At 34.4% G+C, this 21096-nt stretch overlaps 2 protein-coding genes across 3 annotated transcripts in view; one reads left to right on the plus strand and one right to left on the minus strand.

Moving 5' to 3' along the window:
• Positions 1-1657, plus strand: part of STX19 (syntaxin 19) — a 14176-nt gene extending 12519 nt beyond the window's left edge. The window contains exon 2 of the mRNA XM_012644326.1: positions 747-1657. Coding sequence (XP_012499780.1) covers positions 747-1644 — 898 coding nt within the window. The 3' untranslated portion in view covers positions 1645-1657. The remainder of the gene's footprint in view (positions 1-746) is intronic.
• ARL13B (ADP-ribosylation factor-like 13B) overlaps positions 1-21096 on the minus strand; it is a 70502-nt gene that overhangs the window by 36637 nt on the left and 12769 nt on the right. For both annotated transcript variants that reach the window (XM_012644324.1, XM_012644323.1), the window contains exons 2-3: positions 13461-13531; positions 7574-7823 (exon numbers count right to left, since the gene is read on the minus strand). In XM_012644324.1, coding sequence (XP_012499778.1) covers positions 7574-7823; positions 13461-13531 — 321 coding nt within the window. The remainder of the gene's footprint in view (positions 1-7573; positions 7824-13460; positions 13532-21096) is intronic.

The following is a 21096-nucleotide window of genomic DNA, read 5'->3' on the forward strand; positions in this document are numbered from 1 at the left end:
CTTAACACAAATTGATATAAATTTTGTTCTGAAACAGCCTGGATATCTTTGCAAAAGAATGCTAAGAATGAGAAATCAGCATAATCAAACCAAGAATATGTTTTCATATACATGCAATGAATAAGAAAACAAAGCTATGCCAAATAATATGCTAATCAATCCAAAGGCCTCAGAAAACTTAAGTTCAATATTATCTCTTTCACTTAAAGTTCTCATTATGGAATCTGTCCTGTCATTACAATGGTTTTCACTGAATTACGTATATTTAGCAAAATGAGTATAATTTTAACATTACAGACAGTGGAGACAGTATCTTTCGTAGTAAGAACACTTTGGAGTCTAAAGATTAATCCTAAAAGTTGAAGGTATGGTTGATAGCACCCTTTATCAAAAAAAAAAAAAAAATTCTATCATGTGACAGATAGCATCATGACAATAAAGAACTTATTTTGGACAACTGTATCTCTATTACTGCTTTCTCAGCAACTGTCCTCAAGTAAATGGCACTCATAGCAGCCCCACATTATGCAAAGTAATTTATAAATTATTTTACATTACTTTTCCTATTTCAATGATTTTTATGAGGAAATTCTTATTGATTTTTCTAATTTTTTTAACCTCTTTTTAGAAAACTAGGAGAATTTTTGCTGGGAGATAGACAGCTATATGAAATCAACTGCTACCGTGGAAAAATACCAAGTTTCTCTCTATTCAAATACAATCATTTTATCATTTTTGCTTCTTAGGAGGAAAGGGAAGATGAAAGACCGACTTCAAGAACTAAAGCAGAGAACAAAGGAAATAGAACTTTCTAGAGAAAGTCACATGTCAACTACAGAAGCAGAAGAACAAGGGGTGTTTCTGCAGCAAGCTGTTATTTATGAAAGAGAGCCTGTAGCTGAGAGATATCTACATGAAATCCAGAAACTACAGGAGAGCATTAACAATTTGGCAGATAATGTTCAAAAATTTGGGCAACAACAAAAAAATCTGGTGGCTTCAATGAGAAGGTTTAGTCTACTTAAGAAAGAGTCTAGCATTACAAAGGAGATAAAAATCAAAGCAGAACACATTAACAGAAGTTTGGATGATTTAGTTAAAGAAGTTAAAAAGTCAGAGGTTGAAAATGGTCCATCATCAGTGGTCACAAGGATACTTAAATCTCAGCATGCTGCAATGTTCCGTCATTTTCAGCAAATCATGTTTATATACAATGACACGATAGCAGCAAAGCAAGAGAAGTGCAAGACATTTATCTTCCGTCAGCTTGAAGTTGCTGGAAAAGAGGTACCTGAAGAAGAAGTAAATGATATGCTTCATCAAGGAAAATGGGAAGTCTTTAATGAAAGCTTACTTACAGAAATCAGTATCACTAAAGCACAACTTTCAGAGATTGAACAGAGACACAAGGAACTTATTAATTTGGAGAACCAAATAAAGGATTTAAGGGATCTTTTCATTCAGATATCTCTTTTAGTAGAGGAACAAGGAGAAAGCATCAACAATATTGAAATGATAGTGAATAGTACAAAAGAATATGTTAACAATACTAAAGAAAAATTTGGACTGGCTGTAAAATATAAGAAAAGAAATCCTTGCAGGGTATTGTGTTGTTGCTGCTGTCCATGCTGTGGCTCAAAATAAAGAAGCTATTTTAGAATTTCTTCCATCTTTAGGGTGAAGGATACCCCATATTTCAGTGTCTTGTTTTATCTTTCTTCAATTCATGCATCCATTCATATATCTTTCAGCACTATTACTTTGTAATTTTTCCCTTTAACTCTAACCCACTAGAATTACAGAAATTTCTGAAGCCAGTTACATAAAACAAGTCTTTATTTAATTAAACTGAAAATAGTACAGTTACCATCAACTCACAGGTTAACCACTGAAAATGAGATGAATGATCTTAAGTTTCTGGTCAGGTATTAAGCTCTATTAAGCATTTTTCTAACTTTCTACGCTTTAACAACATGAATGTTCAATTAAGTGATAACTACTTAAGCAATCCATATGACTCACTGGAGAATATTTTGGTAGTTAAGAATAATATAAAATAAGATCTCAAAGGGTACTACAATAAAGCAAAATAAAACTAGAACGTGTATCATATCTTTTATCCTCAGGGAGGTAAGTTAACTCTGTGGTCAACAGATCCTGGGAAAACTCAACTAGGTACTTAAAGAATCTAATTGGTAACTGGGTGCTGAATCTAGCTCAAGGCATAAGAAGGTGAAGGGTTCTTCAATTTTTCTTCAATTCATGGATCCATTCACATATCTTTATCATTCTCCTATTTATTATTTAAAGGTCTAACTTAAAAAAAGTACATTTGACTCAATTTCTGATAATAGTATTAGGATAATCCATAGCCTAGTTAACTTCTCCTATGCACTTATAATAAAGAATATGACGCAAAAGAAACTTGCAAACTAACATTTTCCTGTAACATTGTCTAGAAGGAGAGTCAAGTAAGCACATTAAGGTGGGAAACAAAAAAAAAATTCCATGTTGAAAAATAACAAAAGCTTGGTAATTGTTTCTCCTAATATGGAAACTCACCGACAGAGTTTTTAACCTTTGTGGTCATAAACTCCTTGTGGAATTTGATGAGTGTTAGAATATGCTCCCAATAAAATGTGCATGCACTCGGAATTGTGTACATGGGTCCTACAAAGACCCCGGGTCAAGAAACACTTTTTTTTACTGGAATGTTCATAACACCTGGTAAGATCAAATCACAGATATCACATTAATATTTTCTTCCCTGAATGAAGCTCCATACATGTATCACTTTTGTTATGAGCATCAGTTTGTGAAGTTTGGCCAAAAGTTAAGTTAGATCATATAACTCCACAGAAAAGCAGATAGTATGTAATAAGGAAGTGGCACCATTCCAGTAGCTCAAGTATGCAACACAAGTGGAACTGTTACTACCCTGGAAGAAAATTTTAGCCTATCGGTCTCCAGGGTCCTTCTGGTTAAAGGTATTAAGAGATTCAACTACAAAAAGGAGGAGTAATTTATTATCTCTCTGAGGCCAACTTTCAAGACTATACAGGTAATAGAGAGAGGAGGTATAGAAAGAGCATGTGCCTTCTTACACCAGCATAACCTTGGGCTGCTGAAAATCTCAATAGGTTAAGATATTTAAAATACCTCTCAGCTTAGTTTATTTCATAGGTAATCAATAAATAGTTCTTTGTATTATTAACGGAAAATTTCTATGGTAGATGTTGAGCTTAAAATTTGAGATCACTGCTGATTTTAGTGCTATTTATACAACTACAAAAATTTTTTACTTTTTCTCTTGAAAAGGCCTTCTTTGTCAAGATTAGCTTGAAGTTTTGGGATCTTTTTAATTAATTATAAATAGTTAAAACAAGAGTGTGTGGGTAGAGGGCAGGTGAGGGTAGATAAAATAATTCATACCTTGGTTAATTCAGAGTATAGGCTAAAGTAATTTCTATAGTCATTATAAGAAAAAAAGGACTTTCTAGGTAAATAGGTTAACATGATTGCAAAGCAGAATGTTTGTATGGCATTTATTTTTATCCTTGTTAGAAGGAATGCAAATCGTTTTTACCTTTTTATTTAAATTGGTTCTGGTTCATGTCACTATATACAGCAGAATACAAACAAAGAATTACAATATTTTCCAACTACTTTTATTATAGAAGAGGCATTCAACCACTAAGTCCAAAGAAGTAAAGTGATCTGTCCGGGTAATAAACAAATTCACATTAGCTCTTATAATCCAGGTTCCAGACTCTAGCTTCTCTCTAAACTAATAGATTTTTAACTTTTCACCATTTATTTCAGAAGATTTTAATTAAAATATTATGCTGATTAATAAATGCTACATAATTGCAAAGAGAATTTCTGAGATAATAAAACAAAGAAAACTAGTAAAATTCTGATTCTGACTTTTCAAGAAAAACCTCAAGTCTGTGACATCAAGTGAAATTTGGCCAAGGCATCATTTACAATCACACATGTTGTCAGTCTGCTGTGCAGGAACAACTAGGCAAAAACTAAAGATTGTCCGGGACCTGCCACTGTGGTCATCTATTCTGCTTCCCACAAATAACAATGAATTCTGGCTCTATCGATTTATAATTTTGTGATTATAGGCAAAATTCTAATTCTTTAGGTTTATTTCCTTCTACCGAAAGTCTCAATCTTTTCAGAGGTCAGTTGTTTTCTGTTTGCTCATTACTTGAGTATGGGAGGAGAAAGTTATCTAGGTATTAAAATGAGTTCTGAGAGGCTTTGTGGGTCCTACATCAACTATTTTAGGCTCAGATAAGGGGAGAAGAGAAGAAATTAGATGCTGTAAATGTATTTAGCAGATGAGTGGTCCAGATGTCTGTGGGCAAGGATGCAGCTGCATGCAACAAAGAGCACTGCCTCTTAATATAGGGATCCTCCTCTTACTTCATAGCTCTCTTGCCCCTAGCACTGAGCTTAGCATGATTCTCTGAAACACTCTCCCCACTTATTATCTCATGGATTTGTCAATGCCAGACCTATTATGTGCTAGGCAGGTCTAGTTGCTGGGGTTATAGTTGTAAGAAAAAAAAAAAAAACAGACAGAATTTCCTATCTACATGGAGCTATCAAGGGAGCCTCAAGGACTTTAAGCAAAGAAATAGTAAAATTATCAAATTTACATTTTTAGAAATACTCTCATGTTTTTTACATATTCTTGCATTGCTTCACTTGTTATAACAAGCATGTACTGGTTTTGTAATTTGAAAACATCAAATATAGAATAAAGTTCCCACTGCCAATGTAGAGAAGAGCTTGAAGGACAGTCAAGACTCATAACAAGAGACTAGTTAGGAGACCATTGCTATCAGTCATACAGTGGAGAACTGACGAGGGGTTGATAAAGAGTAGTAAAGAGATTCATAAGATATTAAGACAGTAGTATCAATAAGAGAAGTTAATTCTCTTATTGGTCAGGGAGAAAAAAGTAAACAGACAACTTTCAAACATGGGCAAACACTCAAGAGGTGTTTACAAACACATAAGAAAGGGTAGGGCGCACTGGCTCATGCTTGTAATCTCAGTGCTTTGGGAGGCCGAGGCGGGAGGATCACTTGAGGCCAGGAGTTTGAGACCAGCCTGGACAACATAAAGAGATTCTGTTTCTCTAAAAAATAAAAAAATTAGCCAGGCTTGGTGGCACACACCTGTAGTCCCAGCTACTTGGGAGGCTGGGGCGGGAAGATCACTTGAGTCCAGGAGTTCAAGGCTACAGTGAAGTATGATCATGCCTGGGCAACAGAGCAAGACTGTTTAATTCAAAATAAATTAAATTTTACTTAAATTAATTTTATTTAAATTAATTAAATTGTATTTATTAAATTTAAACTTTTAAATTAAAAAAAAGGTGGGATACAAAATTTTATGTATTATATGAATACTGTATATATTACATGTCATAAAAATATGCATAGGAAATTCATCAAAATGTTAGCAGTGGCTGGCTCTGGATGATAAGCCAATCATTTTTTATAAACATGCTTTTCCAAAAATGTATAACTATTATATATCAATACAAAATACACAAAAAAATTATTTCACTATATCTTTGAAATATACTAAGAATGTATACATTTGTGTACATTTTTTAAATTTTTGAAGCACTTTCATTTCAAAAAGCAATTCACCTTTTTAATAAAAATTCTATGGTTGTAAAACTTCCTTGAGAAAAGCTGGTCAAATGGCAGGCAAACCACTCTATTTTTCATAAACATATCATACCATCCGTAATTAATTCTCATATCTTTGTGCGTTCTCACTGACAATGAGATTACAATGGTGAAACAATCACCCTAGTTGTGTAATTGTTTTTCTATTCAGGAAATTCACTAGCTGAGAGAGGTGACAGAACTGAAAGCAGTTATTTTGCTGACAGAGTGATTTCATTACTCAGTAATCACTGTAGTCACTTAACAATCACATGAGCCTACCTCAGGGCTTTTCTATACACAGCTGCATGACTGACTCCCTCACCTCAAATGTCAGCTTCTCAATAAGACCTTCTCTGAGTATCCTAATTTATAAGAGCAACATGCCCTTGTGGTCACCACCACCACCAAAGGCTTCCTGATATTCTTTTATTTGCTTCATTGGTTTCAGTACACTTACCACCTAATATAGGAAGTAATTTATTAATTATATTTATCGTGTATCTCAGCCCCTAGAACGTAAACTCCTGAAGTCATACATATATTTTTGATTTTTTTGTTTCCAAGTGCATCCCCATCACCAGAACAAGGCCTGGCACATAGTAGATGAGGTAGGCTCAATAAATATGCGTTAAATTAATGAATGTATGAATGAGTAAATGCATGAAAGAGTAAACAAAAATAATTAAATGAATGACTATTTGGTTAAAAACAAAGCACACACTATTACTTTTACAAATGACCAAAAGTCATTAACATTTTTTTCTTTAGTCTAGAAATAGTTTTTACTTTAGACAAAAGCTGATTTTCTGCTTAAACATCTGTAGAGACCAATTTACCCTATGGGGTTCCACAAAGTTCATTCTTCATATATGTCTCTTAAAGTTTTCCTTCAGATTTAATAAAGGTGAAAATTGATTATATAGATCAAATAACTTCTCTAGTTAGTTAAATGTATAAAAATTAAAAAGTATAAGCTTTACCAATAAATGATGCAATAAAGTTACAACTTTTATAATTAGAGCTTCTAAACTTCCTATTAAATAAATGTTCACTTATTACTGAGAAGCACTGAGAAACTCTACTTACAGGTTTTCATCTAACCACATGATAGGCTGATTTTTTTTTTTTTCAATCCTTAATAATGAATCACAAGAACATGGGAAAAGGGACAGGCTGTCAAGGGCCAACATTTGGTTTACTCCATGTTAAAGAGCAATTTAAACTCCTTTCACTTTACTATGTCTCACAGTTATAGCACCATCTGGTGTTTATTATGCATAAATACTGTGAGAGCCAGTAACACAAAAGTTTTTGTCACTTAAGTTTTAAAAAAATGTTAAGGCACTTCAACAAAATGATATAAGCATATGATTAGGTTGATAATGCCACAGATCATAGGTTCAATATGAAAATGTAGAAGTGAAAATTGTGAAATCAATGTGGTATTAAAAAAATAAACTCCTTAAATAAATTTCAAACAAGAATACTCTTTAAGAAAAAGGACAAAGGCAAAATATAAGTTATTAATATTGAAAGAAGAAAAAATTGAAAAGTATTCTAGAATCTTGTTAATAGACTATTCCAAAATGCAAAAGTCAATGAAAAATAAATCATCAAATAAAACAAAGAGTTTATACTGGAATACCCAGCAGATCTAAGTATAAGCTTACTCATAATATAGTCTTAACTTTTATCCCTATGGAAAGTATTATAACAAGGCCTCACTATATTAACAAGTCCCAGTTAATTACATACATTTTATTCTACCAGTGCATGACTAATTTATCTTATTCAGTATTTTATAACAGGTAAATTTCTTCCTTGCCCAATGCTTGTGCCCCAATGTGTACAATGACACCAACGTTACTTACACCAATACAGGTTTTCCTGATATCCTAGGATGTCTTAGCACTTCTGACATTGTCTCTTTTGTCTCTTCCATTCTCTCTTCATCACTGGAATCCACAACAAATATTACTCCATAGGACTCAGCATAGTAATTCTTCCAGATTCCCCGAATTCTTTTTCCTCCTCCCAAGTCAAAGATGGTAACTTCAAATTTTCCTTGTCTAAGGTCAATTTTGGAAAATCCAACAGTAGGAGCTACATCTTCAGGGTGCTCTGTTTCAAATGGTACAAAAGAAACAATCTTTAATCTTTAAATTAATAATATTAATTTAACTTTACAACTTAAATGACATAAAAAGTGCTATTAGTCATACTTTACCACAGAGTGGCATGCTTATTATTTGCTTAAGCAATAAACATTACATCCAAGCATACTGGTTTGGGAAGAAGCTAGATACTATAAAATATCCAATTAGAATTTGCACTCCTTGTAGGTTGGAATTTCTTTTTGTTTTTCTGATATAACACCAGCACCTAGCATATAATAGGTATTTAATATGTATCTCTTGAATAAATAAATGAACGAACTCTTTTATGACTACTCTCCAAGTTACAAACAATAAAAATGCCAAGCCTTTAACACCAAAGTCATTCCCCCAGGGACTGTCACATCTTCTGTGGAATTATAAAGAAAACCATAAACATTTAGAGAATAGAAGAAACAAAGAGTGAGAGAAACTACAGAGTAAGATCATTCTTTTTTAATTAGATGAATTAAAGCTATACTTGGAATAAAGAGTCTTTTGAGAGCAGCTTGCAAATAAGAAAGTAGATTTCATCCTTTCTATAGGATCATGTTTTGGATGTTCAAATAAATTTATAATTGAATTATTTTGGACTTCCACATATGCCAACATAAAGAAGGTACAGGATGCATGTAACTCCTAGGGAGTGGTAATGACAGTAAGAGATTAAAAAGATCCCTGAGAGTCATAAAAGATTTCATAGGATAGATGGAACTTAGGCCTTAAAGGTAGGTAGGACTTAAACAGGCAGAAGAGTGATCTAACAAAGTAAAGGAAATGGCAAAGTCAAGGAATACACACAAACTGAACATGTGGCTGCAGCAAATCCTTAAGATTACGAATGCAGACTGAAGTCATAATAAAGAAGGTTTTGAAGATACAGAATGGGGAGCCACTGAAGGTAGTTGGCAGACCAATGATATAATTAAGGTGATTAAAGGAGTGTTTCATCTAGCAAAAGTCTCCAGAATGACTGGAAGTGAGAGTGATAGCCACTTCAAAAAGAGGTATGAAAATGAAAAGAAAGGAATAGAAAAGAAAAGACTCATGAAAGATTAATGGAACCTGCTGACTCAGTGGTTTAAGTATCACGTTTGTCTTTTCCATTCTCTCTTCACTGGACTCTACTGATAACTATTACCACACAAGACTATTTAGAACTGCATGGTCAAAACAGTAGCTGCAAGCCACATGAAGCCTTCTAAATTTAAATAAATTAAAACAAAATTAAAAATTCAGTTTCTCAGTTACATCAGCTACATTTCAAGTATCCAAAAACCACGTGGCAAGTGGTCCACCCTACTAGAGTGCCAACACAGAATATTTCCATCAATGCAGAAAGTTCTATTGAACAACACTGGTTTAGAGGGTCTTATTCCCACATTTAGCAAAACGTTTTGCTATTACAAAGATTAACTTGAAAGGCAATTGCTAGGCTCAGGTGTGACTGAGAAACAGCCTTGCCATACACCATTCTCTTTCCCTAAGCACCTTAGTGCCATTTACACAGCTCCAAAGAAAGTGAATAGTGCCATTACAAGTCACATTTTGCTAATACATTCATTATTTAGAAAGAGAAAAAGGCAGTTAGACCTAATATAATAACCAATGATTTTCCAGAAATAGGATTACACTATACATTTAAAAATGCAGATCTAGTCCTAGCCAGAACTGGTTTCCACAGATAAAATAGGCAGCTGTCTTTGAGTATGAACTGACAGGAGGCCTCAGGAAATCATCAGCAAAAACCAATTAGCTATGCTGGAGTAGGAAAAAGGGTAACAGGTACTAAATGCCTACTTGGTACAAAGACTTTGTAAGGCATCACGATGCAAAGATGAATAAGATACGGTTGCTGTCCTCAAAGAACATACAGTGCAACACAGAGAGACATAATATTAATGGGAATAACACAGAATTTGTACATTCTGTAAAAGAGCCTGGAGAGGATAGCGTGAGGGAATTCTAGAGGAAGAGGGTAGAGAGGGAGAGGTGAGTTACAGTCTAGAAACGCTTCAGATTAGAAGTGAATTGTGAGCGAAGTCTTAAAAGACACATAAATATAACAGAGATGGGAGAACAATATTTTAGGCAGAGGGAGAAATGTAAGCACAGATAAAATTATAGCAATATTCCTAGTACACAAATTCAGTTTAAGGAATTTTTTTCAAAAATGGTAGGCAGAGCCAGTACCCTAATGAAGGTCTTTAGGACTTCAAAAGCCTGTTTCTTTTGATACATAAAACAGTCTCTGTTCTTTCCTCTGGTTCCTACATAGCATTTTTGTTTCAAGACTTATGACTAAATGTTCAAGTACAACTTCCCCCATAATCCTTTTTCTGATGATTCTCTAATAGAGCCCAACACTACAACAAACTGCTAAGATAGCGGAAGCAGCTGTCCACACATCCATCCTTTCTTTTGTCCTTCCATGTATTTATCCATCCATCCTTCTAATCATTTATTGAGGGCCTATTATAGATGAGGCATCATGCAAGAACCAAGGGCACAAAGATACACAGTCCCTAATCCTGAGAATTTTAGTAAAGGGCTGAGTATGGTGGCTCACACCTCTAATCCTAGCACTTTGGGAGGTAAGGTGGGAGGATCACTTGAGCCCAGGAGTTCCAGACCAGCCTAAGCAAGAAAGTGAGATCCCCATCTGTATAAAAAAAAGAAAAATTAGCCGGGTGTGGTGGCATATGCCTGTAGTCCCACCTACTAGTGAGGCTAAGGCAGGCAGATCACTTGAGTCCAGGAATTTGAGGTTATAGGGATCTATGATGATACCATTACAATCTAGTCCAGACAACAGAGTGAGACCTTGTCTCAAAAAGAAAAAAGAAAAAAGAAAGAATTTCAGTGAAGTATATATGGTAAGATGTAATCTCTAGAAAGTCCAAGATAAAGTGCAAATACATAATCAATAAATATTTTTGAGCATCTGTTATATGCTAAATACTGTGCAAGGTTTTAGAAATACAAAGATTAAGAAAATCCATTTTCTGATCTCACAGAGCTCTTAGTCTACTGGTGAAATATATACAAGCAAATAAGTACAATGTAATGAAGACATGGTAATATCCAACAATGCTGGGGACCAATCCAAACACAGTAGAATTTTCACACCCGAAATATCAATAGTTCCCTATTGACAGTCAGAGAATCCTAGATTTTTTAATCTAGGCACACGACTGTTTAGGATAGACTATAATCCCCAGCTTCTGCGGCAACTAGGGGTGGCCATGAAATGAGGTTCTAGCTAGTGGTGTGCTGTTACATATTTAATAACTGACTTGGGGGTAGGGGAGAACTCTGATATGTAGGGTCAATTTCCATGGTATAAAAACTTCCATCATGGCCAATTTCAAACTAGCAATGTGAGGTACTTGGACACAGAATTAGGAAGAGACATGCATCATTGGCTCTTTGCTAAAAGCCAGTATGAGGCAGTATGTCTGAGTCCAGAACACCATTGTTTCTAGGCAATGGCATGTGAAATAAAGTGTTGTGGCAGCTTATAATTCATGCTCTTAAAGGAGAAAAGGATAGCCTCCCTTACCCTTTGCCTCTTCATTCCAGATGAAATGCACTCATTGTAATAAATTACCCTAGAACATGTAAGTGAAGGAGGACACTAGGGATGGCAAAGCAAATAGCAGAAGGAACTGAGTTCCTAACAGCATGGCGTTGTCATACCAGTTCTAGACTATTCTCACCAAGCCTGTTATGAGAGAGAAACAAACTTCTATTTTGCTGAATCACTATTATTTTAGGTCTCCATTAAAATAGTTGAACCCATATCCAACTAATACATTCACTTTGATCGCCATGAAGAGAAGTTGACTTAAAGAACTGAAGTTGCTGGTAGGGATGCTACTTTTAAATTAAGAAGCTATTGTGACATTATGGATGAAAGACACTGAGGGTTTGGATTTAGGCAATGGCAATACAGTTAGAGAGGAAGTAGCCATATCTCAAAAGAAACTAGCAAATACCAAGGGGGAAAAACAAAGCCAAGAGGTAAAAGAACCCAAAATAAGTAGAAAAGTAGAAGCCACAGGAGAGGTGTTTTAAGAAGGCTGCATACTACACCAAAGGGGCATGGCCTACACATTTGGGACTTCAAAATGAGCAAAATTATCCTTAGAGAATTTACAGTCTGAAGAAGTGAAAAATACACAAACAAAATACAATTAAGTAGTGATACAAGTAAGTATAGGTAAGAGTAGGCCAAAAAAGAAGACATGGTCAATTCTATTGATCAGGGTGGTAATGGTTGGGAGCAGCTGGAGATTAAAAATGACTTTATAAAAGAGAAGACGATATGACAAAAATATGTCTTTAAAGATAAGTAGATATTCTCTCTAGTAAGTGGGAACAACATAAACAAAAATATAAAAGGCATGAGAAGGCTTAATTTAGGAAAACTTCAAAATTAGAATTCTATATAACTGGAATCTTAAAAAAATTCAAAGGAAGAAATCGGCAGTCATTGGAGTAGGCTGAAGAGTAAATATAAGACAAAGAACAAAAATAGAACAGAAGGGAGCTCAAAGTTGAAGGCAGCTTTGACTTTTGGTTTATGATGGGATATCTTGAGCATTTTTCCAGACTCAGAAAAAGGAACTGATGGATATATGGAGGTGGAACACAGAAGAGAAAGGACCTGACAGAAAGACGATGTTCCAAGTACACACAACAAATTAGATATTCTGATTAGCAGATTCTTAGCTGCCTGCTCCCCTGGTAAGGCTTTGAAGGAAAGGAAGAAAGGAAGAAGTTTAGGTAAGATGTCATGACCTCACGATCATCATTATCATTTGACCTGTCATGCAGGTCAAATCTGATTTGCCACCTGTTTTTGTATGGCCCACAAGCTAAAAATGAGTTTTTACATCTTTAAATGATTGAAAATTTGAATTTCAGTGTCCATAAACAAACTTTCATTGGAACACAGCCAAGTTCATTTATAAATTGTTTGTATATTTTCTATGGCTGCTTTCACACTCCAGTGTCAGATGTGCAGCTCAAAAAGAGACTGTGTGGCCCCAATGTCTAAAATATTTATTATCTGGCTCATTATAGAAAAAATTTGTTGACCTCTGGTTTAGATGATGACAGTGAGTGCTGCTCTGTTAAGATACAACCTAGAAGATAGCATGAGGGCTACCAATAAGGCTTTAGAGGACTCTACAAATAATAACATGTAATGTGCATCTAACGTTACATAGTAGAATCTGGGGTGACAAAAATGTTTTCTCCAACAGTGAGTTTTGCAAAGTGTTAATAATTGACCCCCTGACTATCTGATATGCATAATATATTGTTGTAATCATCAGCCAACAAATACATGTTAGGTTTTTTTCCCAATTCATACCCTTAAGATGCCCAACTGGTGATTTATCTTCACTGAAACATGATAACATGCTGGTACCATTAAACCAGAACCTATTCACCATATCAGTCACAAGTATACTAAGAAAAATGGAGTGCACACTATCTGTACTCAATTAATAAGTAATAAAGCAATTTAACATGAGTAAGTAGATAATTCAGAATAACTTAATAGAATTCAGAAAGCATATAAATATTTTCAGCTTACCTCCTTGGATTCCCTTTGCCGTTGCTGTTTTACCAGCATTATCAAGTCCCACCATCACAAGTGTCACCTTTCTTAAAATAATAAAAATTTAAAAATCACTCTTTGTTAATTTAGTATTAGGGAAAATAAAAGCAAATTCATACATTTAATCAACATTTAGGGAGAATGTACTAAGTACAAGACAATCTGCCAGATGCTAGGGGAGTACAATGATGAATAAAATATAGATTTGAAAGAAAAATTCATGAAAAATACCTTTAAAGAGTCATCCTTTTGTTAAGTAAATGAAGTAAAATTGTACAATTGATAATCCAAGGGACAAAGAAGAAATAAGAGAAAGAAGGAAGGGCAAAAAGGAAGTAGACGGAGTCTAACCCTGAGTTATTTATCATGTCTACAGAATCAATTAATTTTCTAGTTAATTGAATTCTAGGAGTTATCACAAATCTGTTTATCTTATGAAAGTAATAAGAAAAGAATTCTTGCTAGGTCCTAAGCTCAACTGTTTTTAGATATGCAGCACCTTACCAAATATAAATGATATATAATAAACAGGATTACTAATTTAAGTGCTAACATTTTAAATTTGCAATTATAAAGTTTAAAATATTTCTGACAATATAGCTAAACTCCATAGAGACAAAAAAAAATACAATCCAGTTCAACTTTACAATGGAAGAAACATAAACCCAGATATATTAAATAATTTGTCAAAGGTCACAAAATACAACAGTTACACAGTCAGAACTAGAACTTAATTCATGTAATTCCTAAGAACTTCTTAAACCTGGAACAGGTATATAGGAACAAACCTATTATACTGGTTCTATTTACTTGGCGATTCAGACCACCACTAAAGCTCATTTCTATTCCATTACCACCACACATTTGGGAATGAGCACTACCTTGGGAATACAGAGAGAAAGCCACAGCTTAACAAGGCCACCATGTTAAGACCACAGGATAAGGCGACACTTCTATGGGGCACAGTCAGGGTTTCTGCCAAAGTACAGTCATTAGCAAATATCCCAACTTAGATGGCAGTAAAGGGTGTTCTTTAAGCTCTCCAGGGCTGGCTCTCTTGGACTTGGACTTTAAAAAAAAAATTCCAGATGTATTCAAAGGGTCCATATAACAAAGAAAAAGGACAGAGGTGAGGGTATGAGGCAGTCCAGTTATGGATCACAAGCTGTGGAAGAACAAACTCATTCTTGCAAAAGCCAAATTGGTAATTTATTAAACAAATAATCACTAGCCATCTTCCATATGCCAGACAATAGAGTTCTAAGTACTTGAGATAAACCTATTTGTTAAAGCAATGACCACCACAATAAAACAAAAACAAAGAAACTCTTCCTTATTAAGCTTACATTTTAGTGACAAGAGACAGACACTAATAAACAAGTATAAATTACATAGTCTGTTAGAAGGTGATTAAGTATTATGGAAAAAAAGAATAGAGTAGAGCAGGGTAAAGAGGTCCAGGAGTGGAGGTGGAGGCAGTTTTATGTAGGGTGATCATGGGAGACCTCATGCGGAAGATAAATCTAATCAAGGCCTTGAAGGAGGGAGTTAGTCATTCATATATCTGGAGCACAAGAGAACAGCTGGTTCAAAGACAGAAAAGCAGGGACATGCAGAAAGGTCCAAGTATCAGCAAGGAGACCACTGTGATAAAACTAGGTAAGAAAGGGACAGAGTATGAGGACAAGAGTTCACAGACAAGTCAGAGGCCAGACCATGTAAGGCCTTAGAGGCCATAGTGAGGACTGTGACTTTTACTGTGAGTAAAATGAATTTACTTTCCACATTAATTTCCTTTGGTAACCAGGAGCCTTAGTCATTTCTAAATGTTTCAACCAACCTGTACCCACCATGGGGAATAAATGTAAACAATTGACACTTGATTTAGTGTAAAAATAAGCAAAAATGTAAAAAAATCACAACAAGCAGCACTTGTAGGCCCCATTCCCAATCTGCCAGTGGTGAGGCTAGTATGAACGCCAAAGAGATCCATAGCAGACTATGAATTTATGGAGATGAGTTAGTATGTAAGGTCAAGGTACCTCTATCCATGCAGAAATTTTACCTGTATTATCAACTTTGAAAAATATGAATTTTTGCTTTTTCCAGTGGTAGCTGAAAAAAAATATGAATTTACTTCCTAAGGAATCTGAGAGATATTTTGACTATAATTTTAATATTTTGTTTAAACAATTCATAATTATAAATTAAATAATTCATACAAGCATCAAATATCAAAGTACAAAATAATTTCCTAAACAGCATGTAGTCAATGATTGTCCAGAAAAAAATGAACAATGTAGCATTTTAAATAAATATTTTAGATAATTCTAGTTACTAAATATACAATTAATTGGACTAAAATAATCTTAATATTAAAACTAAATCAATTGTTCTTTAATTACTTATTAATGCATTTCAAGATTTATAGTGCTTTCAGCATCACCATGAACCAAACAACTACTTTTAGGGAAAAAAACTTTCTTTCTGCTTCTTTACATCATTTATTCTATAAATATTAAGCACTCATTATACAGTAGCAAATAAACATCCACAATTCTAAGCCCTCATAAACCTCAGAGCTGGCAAGAAAACAGGCATTGGAGAGGTGGTAGTTACAGTAACGTGTGATCCCTGTCATAAAGAAAAAGCAGCAGCAGCCGCCACAGGAATAGAGAGCAACAGAGCCTACTCTGAAAGTCAAAGACCACACTACCAATAAAAATCAACTAAGTCAGCAATTCCTAGAAACATCATGAAACCTTTTCACATTCCATATGGGCCAAAGTAAAAATTCCCTAATACAACTTTTGAAGGACAGTGACCCCTTATTTTCTATTACATAAGTGGCATCTTATGTTTTCTTCACTCTTGTCAATATTTCAGTTTTTTTAAAAAACAAACTTCTAAATACACATCTATTATGCATTTTGAAATATTGCTCTTAAAGCTACTAAGGATGTTAGCTTTTACGTTAAGAGCCTGCCTTTTCATCCCAGGCAACAGCAAGACCCCATCTCTACAAAAAATTTAAAAAGTAGCTGGGTGTGGTGGTGCACACCTGTAGTCTTAGGTACTCGGGAGGCTGAGGCAGGAGGATAGCTTAAGCCCAGGAGTTTCAGGCTACAGTGAGCTATGATTGAGCCACTGAACTCCAGCCAGGGCAGCAAAAGCCTGCCTTTTTTAAAATAGGCTATTAGGTTCAAACAAACCAAAAATCCTTCAAAGATGAAAATTTATACTTTGGAAAATTAAAATAGTGCTGAGACTGGCAAAAAATAAGTCTATCTGTATTTCTATTTTCACTTTGATTACCCTCGCAACTAGTTAAACTTTAGGACTATATTATATCCTTGAAAAAATACTTTAATTAAATATTTTAATTAAAACCTTACTGAACAGACATAATATTAGCAATACAAATAAAAATCACAACATGAATTACCACGATGCCTGATGACAAAACGTTAAATTTATACTTTCAGAACAGAATGGGTTTAAAAGGTTAACATTCACCTAAAACTCAAAATTCTATGCAAATATTTAAAGAATAAAGATGTACAATCTATTTAACACATGTTAAAATGTACGTGTCATTATACCTTTTTAAATATGATAAATTATGGCTGGGAACAGTTTGGCCACAGTGCTATGTGACAACAGAAAGAAGAAAGATTGTCTATGTCTTTTAGTCTTACGAATATTGATCAAACATATTGGCCCCTCAAAATGAAAAGAAAAATTATATACAGTGCTCTTAAGTTTATAGTGTCTAGAAAAGTTGACACTAGCAATAAAATCAGTCATTTAGTCATTTGGTCAGATGGTAATTCAATAAAAGCATATTAGGCATTATGGACAAAAAAATACTTCAGACATGATTTCTATCCCAAAGTTCATTATCTAGTGAGAGTAAATAAAACATAAATATTAATACACTGTAATATTATCACAGTTTAAAATGTTCATCTATATACTTAAGATGATAAAGGAATACAGAGTAAGGGGACTTTATCCAGCCCAGAGATAGGGGAGAATGTCAGGGAGATTTCTAAAACAGGTGATGCCTGAACTAAGCTCTTAAAGTGAGAAATTTGCCAAACAAGGAGGTGAAAACGGAAAAAAATAAAGGAATTCCAGACTGAGAACAATGCATGAGAAGACACCATACCATGCTATAAGTTGATAAACCAGCATTAAAAGCACACCACAGTATAGCAGTCTTAAACAAAGGAACATAATCACAACTCAATACAACTATGTATTGAATCTAAAGGGAACTTGGCATACTTCTACTTAAGGAACTAGAATATGTTAAGCATGCCTAGTCTGAAAATCTGAAATCAGAAATGCTCCAAAATCCAAAACTTTTTAAGTACTAACATGACACCACAAGTGGAAAATTCCGTACCTGACCTCATGTGACAGGTTGTAGTCAAAACTTTGTTTCGTACACAAAACAATTAAAAATATTGTATAAAATTACCTTCAGGCTATTTGCATATGAAACATAAATGAATTTTGTGTTTGGACTTGGGTCCCATCCCTATAATACCTCATTATATATATGCGAATAATCCAAAATCCAAAAAAATCCGAAATCCAAACACTTTTGTTCCCAAGCATTTCAGATAAGGGATATTCAAATTGTGTTATCAAATAATTAGTGATATGATCTTCTCAGAAGTTGAAAGTAACCACTTCACTTATATCACAGTTATCACTAGGTCTTTGATTACATACCAAACTAGAAAGGCTGAGATAGAAAAGACTATATGGTATTGTAAGATTTATAGTATGCTTACACCAGTAATAAGTAAAATAGGGATTATGGGCACTTGGATACACAGCCATAAAGTTGATGTTAGAGACCTGGGTTTGAGTTCCAGATTTGCCATTTCCAAGCTATATGACCTGGGACAAATTACTTAACTTCTCAGAATTTCATCAGTGAAATGGAGTAACAATGGCCACCCCAAAGGGATGTGGTGAAAATTAAATAAGGCAAGGAATTTGCACAATGCCTGTAGCACACAATGAGTGCTCAACCAATAGCTATTATTGTTACAGCACAAAGTTCAAGAACTGTATGAGACCAGAGATAAGGGTGGGACCAGATTATTAATGAGTTATTCAGTTTGGGACAAGTTGACAAGGGTGCTGGTCTCACTGTTGAAGTCTGAAGCTAGAAAATAGTCCTCGACTAGATTTATGAGTCATATTAATGGCAGTTAAAACCATGAGGAAACAGCCCAGGGAGAGCACAGGAGAATGAAGAGCCAGAAAACAGGGGAGAATGGAACCCCAAGAACCCCTGAAGAAACCCTAAAAATTATGGTCAGAAAGAAGTGAGGAGACCAAAGAAATAATGGCACTGGGAACGGTTTCCAGAAAGGTTAACAGATGAACAATATCAAATAGGGCAAAATTTTAATATAAAAGTCCTACCTTTTTAGTAACTACCTCAAAATTAAATGTTCTCAGCTTTGCTTAACCCTGCAATAACCAATGTTTTGAATTTATATAGCATGTCTTGATAATTCAAAGCTATCTTACTCTATCATTTATTGCCACACTGTCCCTGCAAGTAAAGCAAGTACAAGTTACTCAAGGTTTCAGTGTTAAGAAGTTAGTCCACAGCAGTTTCCCTGGAAAGTTTAAATACAAAGGCTTATAAAATAATAATAAAAACTATTATTTTATGGAGTAACTTGAACTGTTCTGTTTATCCTAAAATTTACTCATGTTTATATACACACAAAAAATCAGGGAGCCAGGTAATTTCTTTCATTTTCATCAAGATAGCTTGGAATTTTTCTCCAGAGTTAGACTCACCACAATCACAACTTAGTTCCTGCACCTAATAGAAGGCAGACGACCTAGTAATAAGTAGATTAACTGAGGTCATGAATTGCATGATGTTGATAAAACCTAACCATGTTTATAAAAATCTAACCATGGCAGCCTGGGCATGGTGGCTCGTGCCTGTAATCCTCACATTCTGGGAGGCCAACTGAGAGGATCACTTGAGTCAGGAGTTGGAGACCACCATGACCGAGAGGGAGACCCAGTCTCTGTTAAAAATAGAAAAAATTAGCCAGGTGTGGTGTCACGCGCCTGCAGTCCCAGCAACTCCAGAGGCTGAAGTAGGAGGACTGCTTGAGCATAAGAGTTAGAGTTTGCAGTGAGCTATGATGAGGCTATTGCACGCTAGCCCGGGCAACACAGCGAGACTCTCTGTCTCAAAAAAAAAAAAATCTAACCATGGCATTTTTCTGCTTAAAATCCTTCTGTAGTCCAGGCACGGTGTACTCCAGGGCTAATATTTGATGCTGTTCACATCAACATAGCATATATAACAGAACCCATAAGTGAGTACATGAGGATATATTTTCTCAGGGTCCCTTTTTATGTAACATATATAAAGATTAATATATCAGAAATATATACAGCATGATACTACAGACTATTGAACTTAAAAACATTTAAATTCTGAATACTTTCTGAAAGACATCATCACAATAATTTGAACACCTACAAGTTTAAACTTCCTCCTTTGTCAAGTAAGGAAGATAATACTGCAAATAAGATAATTACATAAAAGCTATTTCTAACTTCGAAAATATGCAAGTCAAAGATAAAATATTTCTCTAAAAACACTAAAGAGAAAAGTTTGACACATCAAAACTATCATTTGAAATATTTTAAACTATGTAGAGCAAGTTCTAAACTTTAACATAAAACATATATAAATTCTAAAAGTAACAAACATACACGAAAGGGACTTGGGAACACTGTTTTATTTACATATGTAAGAGAGAATGAAAAAAAATACTACAAATAATTGACAGAAAGAAAAAACTTACGAAAAAAATTACAGTGATTTTATTGCACAAGTACACTATTTTCTGACATTTTAATTCAGATTGTAGAACCTCACATAATATTACATCAAAATCACTACCTTAATTTATTAAGCACGAATAAATAGTGAGAAGAACAAATCTGGGATCATAGCCTAGCTTTGAAGCCTTGTTCAAATCAAATTCTTAGTGTCAATTTTTTCATCTCTAAAATATAAGGGGGTAGAATAAGAATGTCTCTAGGTCCCTTTCTATCATAAAATTCTACAATTCTTATTATGCATAAACAAGAAGCAGTAGGTGGATAAAAAGAAAGGCAAGATATTCCAGTTCAGCAGAGAGCACATTAGATAATCCTTGCTAATCTGTATGTACAGCTTAATTAGAAAAGAATGATCTCAGCGATTTCTATAAATGGCCTAGATTTATAGTTATACTTATTTAAACCAAGAAAGGTGGTATTGGGAGCTAACTTTTCCTGCAATGAAAAAGGTTCATAGCAAAGATGACCTATCATGTCAGAGTATGCTTTACTAGACACCATACTGATAGGTAGAAAGCACTGATCCTCAGTGCTCAGTGTAGTATCTGAGTCTCTTCTTTTAGACTTGGCCACAGTAAACAACAATTTGCTAATACATTGGAAATAAAGCTTTAATAGGCTGAATTTTATTTTTTTATTTTTTTTATTTTAGCATATTATGGGGGTACAGATGTTTAGGTTACGTATGTTGTCCTTGTCCCCCCCC

Source organism: Propithecus coquereli, unplaced genomic scaffold, assembly GCF_000956105.1.
Source record: "Propithecus coquereli isolate 6110/MARCELLA unplaced genomic scaffold, Pcoq_1.0 Scaffold21, whole genome shotgun sequence".
Taxonomy (NCBI): Eukaryota; Metazoa; Chordata; class Mammalia; order Primates; family Indriidae; genus Propithecus; species Propithecus coquereli.